Source organism: Acinonyx jubatus, chromosome C1 (assembly GCF_027475565.1).
Source record: "Acinonyx jubatus isolate Ajub_Pintada_27869175 chromosome C1, VMU_Ajub_asm_v1.0, whole genome shotgun sequence".
Taxonomy (NCBI): Eukaryota; Metazoa; Chordata; class Mammalia; order Carnivora; family Felidae; genus Acinonyx; species Acinonyx jubatus.
In genome coordinates this window covers 118,274,825-118,284,711 of record NC_069381.1, presented here as the reverse complement: position 1 = coordinate 118,284,711, position 9,887 = coordinate 118,274,825, and the positions used below count along the sequence as shown (strand labels likewise).

The 9,887-nt window shown below is 49.6% G+C and overlaps 1 protein-coding gene across 4 annotated transcripts in view; it reads right to left on the bottom strand.

The window, feature by feature from the left end:
* Positions 1 to 296: 296 nt before the first annotated feature.
* The window catches only part of CCDC93 (coiled-coil domain containing 93), a 96,942-nt gene continuing 87,351 nt past the window's right edge, over positions 297 to 9,887 (bottom strand). For all 4 annotated transcript variants that reach the window (XM_053214917.1, XM_053214916.1, XM_053214919.1 and 1 more), the window contains one exon: positions 297 to 5,367. In XM_053214917.1, the coding sequence (XP_053070892.1) occupies positions 5,314 to 5,367 (54 nt within the window). In that variant the 3' untranslated portion in view covers positions 297 to 5,313. The remainder of the gene's footprint in view (positions 5,368 to 9,887) is intronic.

The window sequence follows — 9,887 nt, the reverse complement described above, 5'->3', positions numbered from 1 at the left end:
GAAGCAATCCTCCAGCCACCCTGGCCTGTTCCCAGGGTACAGCCACTTCATGGTCCCATTTCCCTGTTCGTGTCCCCTCCCCATCACCCAACGCACACACACACCTGGAGTAGAACCATCTCCCTAGAGCTGTCCTACCTAGAAGGTAGCTCCCTTCTTGCTTCCCTATTTCCCCCAAGACCCAAGAACATGAGAGATTAATTACTTTGGGCTAGGGCTTTAAATTCCTAAGGAGAGCAGATTTACCCAACAAGAATCTTCTGTCATGTTGCTATTTTGTAGAAAATGAAATCAAATTAAAATTTAAAAACTTTATTTTTTTGAATAGATAATACATGTACATGGTACAAAATTCCAAAGGTACAAAAGGTATACAGTGAAAAGTCATTCCCACCCCTCTCCCCAGAGGCAAGCAAGGCTGACAGGTTCGCGTGCACCCTCCCAGAGATATTCGAGGCATATGCGAGCAGGTGTGCATGATATATGTGTGCGCGCGCACACACGCATATACACCCATCAACACACATTTTTCTCCATCCTCTTCCTCCTTCCAAAAACAAACACTAGCACACCAAGTGCCCCTTTTCCCCCACTTGACCAGGCACCTTAGGGATCATCCCATGGCAGTACATACAGAGCGACTCTGTTCTTATAAACCGAACACCCCACTGTGTGGATTCACCATACTTTATTTAACCATTGCCCTATGTTGGTGGCAGTTTCCAACTTTTTGCTATTCCAAACAATGCTGCGGTGAAAATCCTTGTACGTAGGAAACACTCCTAGAAGCAGCATCGCTGGCTCAAAGAGTGTGTGCGTTGGCACTTGCCATAGATACCGTCAGCTGCCCTCCACGAACGCTGTGCGGCTGCTACTTCTGCCAACATGGCATCCCAGCGCTGTGCCCCACTTGTTGGCTTCATGCGGTTGAGTCATTTCCACCAGTCAAGTTACCTTTAGGTTCATGACATACCGTGAGCCAAGCCTACTCGTGATCTGATCTCTCAAATTACTATGTTCCCTCTATTTCCCTCCCACCGTATGGGGGGAGAAAACATGTGAAAGGCAATTCCTCTGAAAGGTTTGAAACCCTGACACCCCTGTCATCCCCAGCTTCGAGGCTAGACTATGACAAACACACTCTGAGAGATCCTCTCAAGGTGCTGAATCAAATGGTCTCCCTGTACTCAAACTAAGCGTAAATCAGATGAAGTTTCCGTCTGAACGCTGCTAATACAGGGATGCAAAGTCACAATTTAGAGAAGCTCTTTTATCTGACCAGGATTTCCTGCCCATTCGCCCAAGCCAGGTTCTGGGGAGACTCCAAGGTCCCTGCTTTCACTGCTTTTCCACTCTGGGCGGAAGGCAACAGACTTGGCAAAGGACTGAGAGATCAAACAGTGCCACCACGACAGATGGCAGGGGAGAGGGCAGAACATGGTTAGGGCTGCAGGCCGACAATGAGCGGGTCTGCGGAGGATGGGGCCGTCAGGGAAAGCCACTGCCCGCGATCTTGGGTGGACGGCGGTCCAGGCAGAGGCAACAGCAAGGACAAGAGCCACGGGCAGGTTGTGAGCTTTGCGCCTTTGAGTAACTGATGTAAGGCTGATGTGGAAAACCCAGAGTATTCCCCACATTGTCAAACGAGCCACAGATCGGCTACTAGATCCCCCCAATGCTTTTACACATTTCTCATGAGAAGACTGGGGACCGTGACAACATGATTTTGTACACAGTGTTTTTGGCCTGCCGCCATGTGCTTTAGAAGAAATGCTCTGGACTTGGGGAAAAGGACTAAGACAAGGCCTGGGGGGCTCTGAAGACGCTTCACATAGGGCACCCCCCGACTTGTGCCCAGCCACACGGACAGAAGACGGGCACCTCACCCTGCTGGGGTTCTTCACTGTACTGCTGTGCCTTGAAGCCAACACCGGCCACAAGTAAATCATAAAGTGCTTCCTTAATGTTCTTCCTCAAAGCATATTCAAGCCAACTCTGCCTCTCAGGCCCAGTCAAAGTAACCCTTAAAGCTTACTGCTAGAACATCTACTTCCCTTGTGCACTGATTGTCAGTCACCTGCACAGAGGGCAGGACAAGGCCATGCCCAGGTGATGGGAATTGAGGCGGCACAGGTTTACAGGCCACTGCTTGCTGCCCAAAGTGCCTTTTCCAGCAGGTCTGCTTTGGTCCCTGCAGATGTGGTCGGGGCCATCAATATTCAGCCTGAGGTCCTGGGGACGGTGCTTGGTGAGGTAGTAGAGGGCTGCCTGAGGCCTTCCCTATCTTCTGCTCCTGGTTTCGGGAGGTCCCAGGAGCTACGCCGTTGGTCAGAGAGCGCTTCCTCGGCCTGAGAGGGGCCTGCTCTCGGTACCAGCCCCTCTGCCTTCCGGGCCTGCTGCCAGACTCCGGAGACAGTGGCAGGACCTGGGTACCTGCAGGATATGGGCAACGGACCAGGACCTAGTTACAAATGTACACCTGAGGCTCTATCAAGGACTTAGGCCGAACTTAGAATTTGCCCTCTCTGTTCAAAACGGAAACAGACCCTCCTGTGGAGTCTGGGCAGCATTCTCTAACATTCGGCACCTCCCTCTAAGTGTAATTAGTTGACCCCTGAGACCAAATCCGGGCCAGGGACAAGAGATATGATGCCTTGTGGTCCTCCAGTCTGGACTGCTCAGCAGCTCTGCTTGGGGTTTAAACCAAGGCAGCCCCATGCATTCCGTGTGATACATGTGGGAGAGGGCAGCCCCTGACCCAGAGGCTGGCGGAGAAGGTCGGGGCACCCGGGGGCCAGCCCCGGGAAGGCTGCCAGGTTAGCAAGCTCACTGCTCTGGCCGAACAGGGACAACTCAATGCTTCCTGGGGAAACCTCATTCCTCATTTCATAAAAGTAACTTAAGGATGTGTCCGTGCTGCTGCTTTTTTTTTTTTTTTAAATTCCAGAACAGTCTGTGGGCTTAGCTGAATACGCGGCCATACTCTGCACATAAGATGTCCTGGGAGGAACTCCCCTGAGTCGCTTCTGAAATGAAGGGGGCCTCGGGCATCACTTGAACCTGTAAGGCCTGGCTGTAAGGCACGCTTAAGTGTCCTAATTACTCACAAAGACAATTAGCACTTTGTGGGTCATCTGTGGCAAACATGGAGTTCTCGAGACTGGCTCCTGTGGTCTAACTCCAGAAGCATCCAAGGAATAGGAACTAACCTGTATTAGGTCTTGTAGAATTAAAAGGGGAAAACAGATCTTCTGATACCCCCCTATACCAAAACACAATCAAATGAAACTTTTTGGAAACATAGCCCAATACACACCCTCGCTTTTAAAAAGCATTATTAGTTGCTTTGGATTAGTCATGCCATACGTTCCCCAACAGCAGAGAGGCGGGCGAACGAACCCCAGAATACCACCCACTCCTCCTCCCATCACCTTTGCACACATCATCTCATAACTGCTCCTGCGTTGTCAGGGATGGGTCTACGAGCTTCTCGACAAGAAAACACGCATGTTTCCCTGAACCTAAAACAATGTGCAGTCAAACTGCCATCTCCCTCCCCTGTCCTCAGAGAGCCACCTGCTTTCTGGCTGTGTCACTTGCTTCAGCTTCACGGGGCCCTTGCAAAAATCAATCTGCAGATGACCATGGCCGAGGGAGCAGCCGGAGGGAGACAGACACGGCCTGGGAAGAGCACACTTGGCACAGGGCAGCTTCAGATCACACAGTGTTGCTCCAGTCTCATCACACAGGCCTCGCTGCCCTGGCGCAGACACCAACAGGTGTTGTTCACCCAGCGCGAGAGCGTTCAGGCTGTCCACATCACATCTGCTTAATGCATACATGAGGGAACTAAAACATGGTGTTCCTGAGGCTGCCCCGAATGCCCTACCTGCCTGACACGTGTAAGCTTTTCTGTTTCATGGTCCAAACCTGCTGATGAGTACGGGTGCAAGGTTTATGCGGAATGAAGCAAACCTCACACGGGGGTTAACGGAACATGACTGAGCTGCCAGACCCCGGGCAGCCAGGGCAGGCGGAGCTCCGTGTCTGGTTTGGACTGCTCGTTTTCAGAGGGTCCAGTCCACCACTCTGCCTTCCTTCAAGGGCCCCCAAAAGCTGATCCCAGCCTGCCTTTCCTGCAGAGACGGGCCTATCCACTCCTTTCCCAACAAACACACTTGTACTCCCCCTGCGCCCTCTCGTGTTTTTAACTATAGTTGTACTTTATCCAAATTGACCTTCCCACCTGTCTCTGCCTATTAACATGCAACTCTCCGTTCAGACCCAGCCCACGTCCTGCCTCCTCCACGAAGCCTCCCGGATCTCTGCACACCTCACTGCTCTGCCTCATCCAGCGCCCTCTGGTTTCTCTCCATGGCCAGTCGCTCTGGGATCTATCACATGCTGCCCTGGACTTCGGTGAATGGTGTGTCTGTGTCTCACCTCTGTGCTCCGCCCATGATCTGCCCAGATGTGGTGCACACGGAATGTGCTCTTAATGAGGGGGGTGCACAAGACCAGCCACATCTGGCCGTGACTCAAGAGAGAAACAGGGTCTGAAGGTGTCATACTTATTTAGGTGTCCTCAGTGTGAGGCCCCTGTTTGCAATTTTTGGTGAAGTAAACTTGAGTACTGTGTAAGAACAGAAGCAGCGGCGGCCACTGAGCTCTCGTTCTTGTTGCTACACCATTACGACCGCTGGCTGGCATCTGGGGGAGGGGGGCAGGAACAAAAGGCACACAGGTAAGTGAAGGGCCTACAAGACCACCACTCACATGGGCTGGTCGTTCAGCTAAAAGCCTTTGTTTACTAAAAAAAAAAAAATCTCAGCCGACCAAGCTCTGGGGTCCAGCGGGCTATGTTTGCTCCCCAGGCTCCTTGCTGGGGCCGGAGCTGCAGGGCCTGTGTTTTACACGTCTGTTTCCCTCAGGGTTTACTTCTCACTGCTTGCTCAATTAACATTTGCTGAACAAACGAATTCCTTTTTATTCAGAGAGTCCATACAGATACAGGTACCTTCATATGTGCAATGTTACTGGAGAAACAAAGTTGAACCGACACAGAACAAATACTGCCCACATTTCTTCATAGGACGACGGGCATTATCCAAGCCGTCAGGTGCACACTGTCTGATTCCATCGGCAACAGAGAGATGAAACGGAAGCAAATGGGAGGAAGGAAGTACCCAGAGTGTTGAGGTGCATCTCTCTACTGTAGTGTTTGGAACCACTTCACCAGCCTGTAGTTGATATATGCATTAAAAAAAACCCAAAAAACAAAAAACAATGACATACGATGACGTCTGGGAGTTTTCAGGAGGCCTTGGCTTTCACCTTGGACAGCAGCACCTCATTCTTGCGGCCCTCCTGGAAAGGAACAGAGAGATGGCATGCAGAGAGGTGGTGACCACATGAGCTCCCACGTGAACCTGACGGTCTCACTACCTTTCCCCCAGTCCCAGGAGAGACAGCTGCTGACTGACTAAACCGGCCCCCTTGCATGCTGCCACCAGCACGACGGAACTTCCTGGAGACGTGCACCTGATTCAGTGCCAAAACAACTATAATGACAATTGGCTTCTGGGCTGTCAGACTGAGAACTGGATGAGGATTAGGCACAGTCATCGCAAGACTTCGTGAAGTCACTGAAATGCTCAAGGGACAGCAGCAGAAAGCAGACACTTTTATGTTCCAATCTTGGACCACTACGATAAGAAAGGGGAGCCAGCCGCCGAAGGAGTGACCCAGCTCACACAGCAAGCAGAACACACAGCAAAGTTCTTACTCTGACAACAGTGAAGGTCAAGAATATCCTTGGCTTTAAGAAAGAAACTCACAGAACACAGGGTGAGAGAAATGCATCGAGGGACACCTCCCCTTTTAACACTGAGCTGTCTGAAATCCATTACTGCACGTCCTGAGGGAGATGACCGAGGGAGGTCACGGGTGCCATCCTGTGTGTGTGGAATCTGATGTCCAGTGGCGCAAGGTCACCTCTGCATCGCTTTGTATCCCCCCTTCCTTAAACACGTTCCAAAGCTTCTCACTAGGCATCCTCCTTCCCTCTTGTTCCCTCTGGACTTGACAGCTCAGGATATCCTTGACACCTCCATCTGCTGGCAAACAGTGTCCCCTCCTTCTTCTGGCCATGTCACCAGGAGCCCTGTTTAAACTGAGAGGTGCACATGGTAGTGGGAAGGGCCTGGACACACAAGCTGGAGGGCTGAGGCCTGAGGCCTGAGAGTGAGGCCAGGCCTGCAGTAGCCATGCTTCCTGGGGATTCTCCTAGTGGGGAAGAAATTCTTTCACCCTTCAACCTCCTGCATCCAAGAACCCAAGAGTCAATGTTTCCACCTTTCTGGGCCTGGCCATGTGCTCTCAGCTCTCCGGAGGCCCTTTGTTCTTTCCGGCAGTGTTGTGGCTCATGTCTGCAGTGGCCCTTTTTTTACTAAGTGCCAGTTCCCCTGTAGGTACTTATTTTTCTCCTCAGAGCTGGGGAATAGCTGGGCTCTGGGCCTGGGGTAAGGCTGAATTATTCTGTCAGAAGCAGAGTACTCTAACACTTTTTGAGCACATGTTTCTGGAGGGGGAGGCAGTTACTTTTTCCCGGGGGGTGGGTAGAGAAAGAAGTTGAGTCACATTTGTTGGACTAGGGAACGAAGTTTTCCTTTTTAAAACGGGTTACTGAGACTTGCTTGGGGAGGAAACCTCCAGCCAAAGACTGAGTGCGTGTGTGTGGCGGGGGTGGGGGGGGGGTGCGGGGGGGGGGGATGGAACAAGAACAGGCAGGTAGTCATATTATTTATTATTAAACTACTCTCTTTACTTCTGTGTATTTTTTGAAAATTTCCATAACAAAAAGATAAAACAACAAAACAATGACTAAATACATTCAGTTGTCACCCACTTCAACTTTCAAACGAGGCAAAAACAACTCAGAAGCATCCAAGTGCTCCTGTGGCAGGGTCCCCAGCAGGGATAATTCTGGGGACCACACAACGCTCAGACGGTGCCTGAACTCTCTGGCTGTACCTGGTATGTGTGAGCCCTGATTAAGTTTCATGCAAGCTACTGGAGGCCTTTTGGGAAACCACAGAATGACACCGTCTGTCTGTTCAAAGCAAATACAGAAAGGGTCCCTTAGGCATTTCTTTCTAGAAGAAAAGGGAAAATACCTCCCTTGATTCTGTTTCTTTCCTACTGAAGACCGTATGGGGCCCACTATGTGCTAGACATGGCACTTTAGCCCCCTCGAAATTATGCGCTCAAAGCCAGCTTCGTGAAAATGTATGGTTTGCATTCCTCAGTGCTGGGCTAGAATTGAAATGTTGGGTCGGTGACCTTAGGAGAGGCTGTGCTTCAGGGACGTAGTTAATTAATGCAATTTGGCCATTAAACTGATTTCAGAGTATGTGCTGTTTCCTGGCAGCCTTGCTGTTAACAAACCCTGCTGGGGCGAGCAAGCCCGTGGGAGTTTGGACACGGTCAGGGGTCTCGATACCAGGAGGCTGGGAGTCAGGACGAGGGGCACCACTGAGCTCGATGAATGTGGAGGAAACCAAATCCAATGAAGCGGAAGTAGTAATGTGGCCAAGGGCCATGCTCTGGACGATGATAACTGTGCTCTGCACGACGTGATGAGTGCCAGAGACCAGCATACGGTGGGAATCTAGAACCCAGGAGTAGATGACGAGGCAGGTTGGGGAGAGACAAAGAAAGAGGGCAGAACAGAGAGGGTTCATCATCCCAGACTCTGCCCTGGGATGAAAGTCTGCCTTCCCAAACTGTGCATCTATTGCCAATGAGATCTGACCGTTACCACAATACGTAACATAGCAGAATCAGCCTGGCTGAAGGGATGGGGTGGGAACTGGAGGGGAGTCGGCCTCCACTGTTGCTTCTCCCTCAACCTGTGGGGGCCCCAAGAGGGGCCAGGTTACCTCAGAGGAGCTTATGGAAAAGGTTCGAGATGTGGGGACACTGACATGCGAGGGCTAATTTTAAAGTTTTGCCAAGTAAAACATTAAAAAAAAAAAAAAAAGGAGTACATACTATCAGTTTTAATGTCGAAAAACAAGAAAGTATGTGTTTTTTTCCCCAAAAGGTAAGTCCTTTAAGTGAAATATATGTAGCTGTCTGAAGGACATATTATATTCTCCTTCCCCTTTATCTCTCCAGCTTGCTTTGGACCGAAGAAAATAGGCATGGGCAAGGAGATGGTCTAGGAGTCTCAGCCGGCTTGGAGAGACCCTCCCTTGCCCTCTGACATGCGAGTGTCTGTGCCTGAGGAGGCCAGGACAGAAATCTTGATGCTTAATGTATCTGAAGGAACTGTTTCCTTTGGAGGTCACCCTAAGCCTTTAGCCCTGAGCTTTTCCATTTCGCTTTTATTTGCTTTGATTTTGACAGCTTATACTCATCCTCCCCAACTTACCTGCTTTTTGTTTCTGCTGTCAAAAGGGCAGTGCTGACATGTGCAAACAATATTTGAAATGTAATTCCTCTCCACTGGGCCTTTTCTCTTCGTGAGTTATTTGCATTCAAGGGCAAAAAAGAGCTCTTCTAGGTCCTATTTGATCCTTGCCCACTAGCTCACTAGCCCTTCCAACCTCTGCTAACCACAAGGGGCTCCTACCAAGAGCACCTCACCACCCGGTCACTCTCCCATGCTGCCTGGCCTTAGGTCTCACTCCTGCTCTGCCCATGACCAAGTCTTCATCTGAGGGAGATCTTCCCTAACCACACCATCTCCATTAGTACCCCCAACCCCCTGGCAAAAAGTGAAATTACTTCTTATATGTTAATACTTGTTTACTAGGGTTTCTGTTTCCTAGCTTGTTATCTGTCCCCCCAACCACAAAATAAGCTCCTTGACATAGGGACTGGGTCTTGATATACCTCCAGGGGCCTGGTAGGAGCTGGAAGAACATTTATGGAAAGTATAAAGATTTCAAAATGTCTATGGGTTGTGGCTCCCAAAAGTTAAATTAAAAAAAAAAAAAGAAAAGGAAGGAGGGTTGCCTGGGTGGCTCAGTTAAGCGTCCAACTCTTGATTTAGGCTCAGGTCACGATCTCATGGTTCTGGGATCGAGTCCTGCATTGAGATTCTCTCTCTCCCTCTCTCTCTCTCTGCCCCTCCCCTGCTTACTCACATGTACTTTCTCTCTCTTAACATAAATAAATGAACATTAAAAAAAAAAAAAAAGGAAAGAGAAGTAGAAAAGGAAAAAGGGTAGAAAGGAAGGAAGAGAGAAAAGTCTAAAAATATATAGAACAAAATTATTGGTATGAATAGATTATATTTTTTATTCTGTAGACCAAACACCAGGATACAACTACACCTCTGGCTCCTCTATATTCAGCCATTTCCAAACTCACTGAAACCACATGGATTTGGGTTAGAAAGGGGGGAGGAATTCCTGAAAATGAAGTGGCTGATACCCTAGAAAGTGACAAAATGAAGTCTCTTTTCTGGAAAATCTCTTAAGCAAAGGGAAAACACTTTTCTGTCTGGACCCATGCAGAGAAACCCTGCCCAAATGCAGGCAGAAATGACAGAGACCAACAAAATTCAGTTGAGTGTTGGGCACGACAGGAGCCAGACAGAGTGCTAGATGCTTTCATCCCTTGCCTGACCCAACAGAATCCAGCAATGAGGAAATGGGTTTGGAGGGATTAAGTCACTGGCCAAGTGCACAGTTGGTAAGTGGTAAAGGTAGAGCTTGAATCCAAACCTGCCACGCTCAAAATTCATTCTTTCCACAGGCTTCTCAAGGTCTCTCCCCATCTTATTCCAGACCTGAATTTAGAACAACTGCTGTTTCCAAGTGACTCTGGATGCAGGCCAATAGTGCTTTTCCTTGTGAGTTTGATATGCTCATTAAATG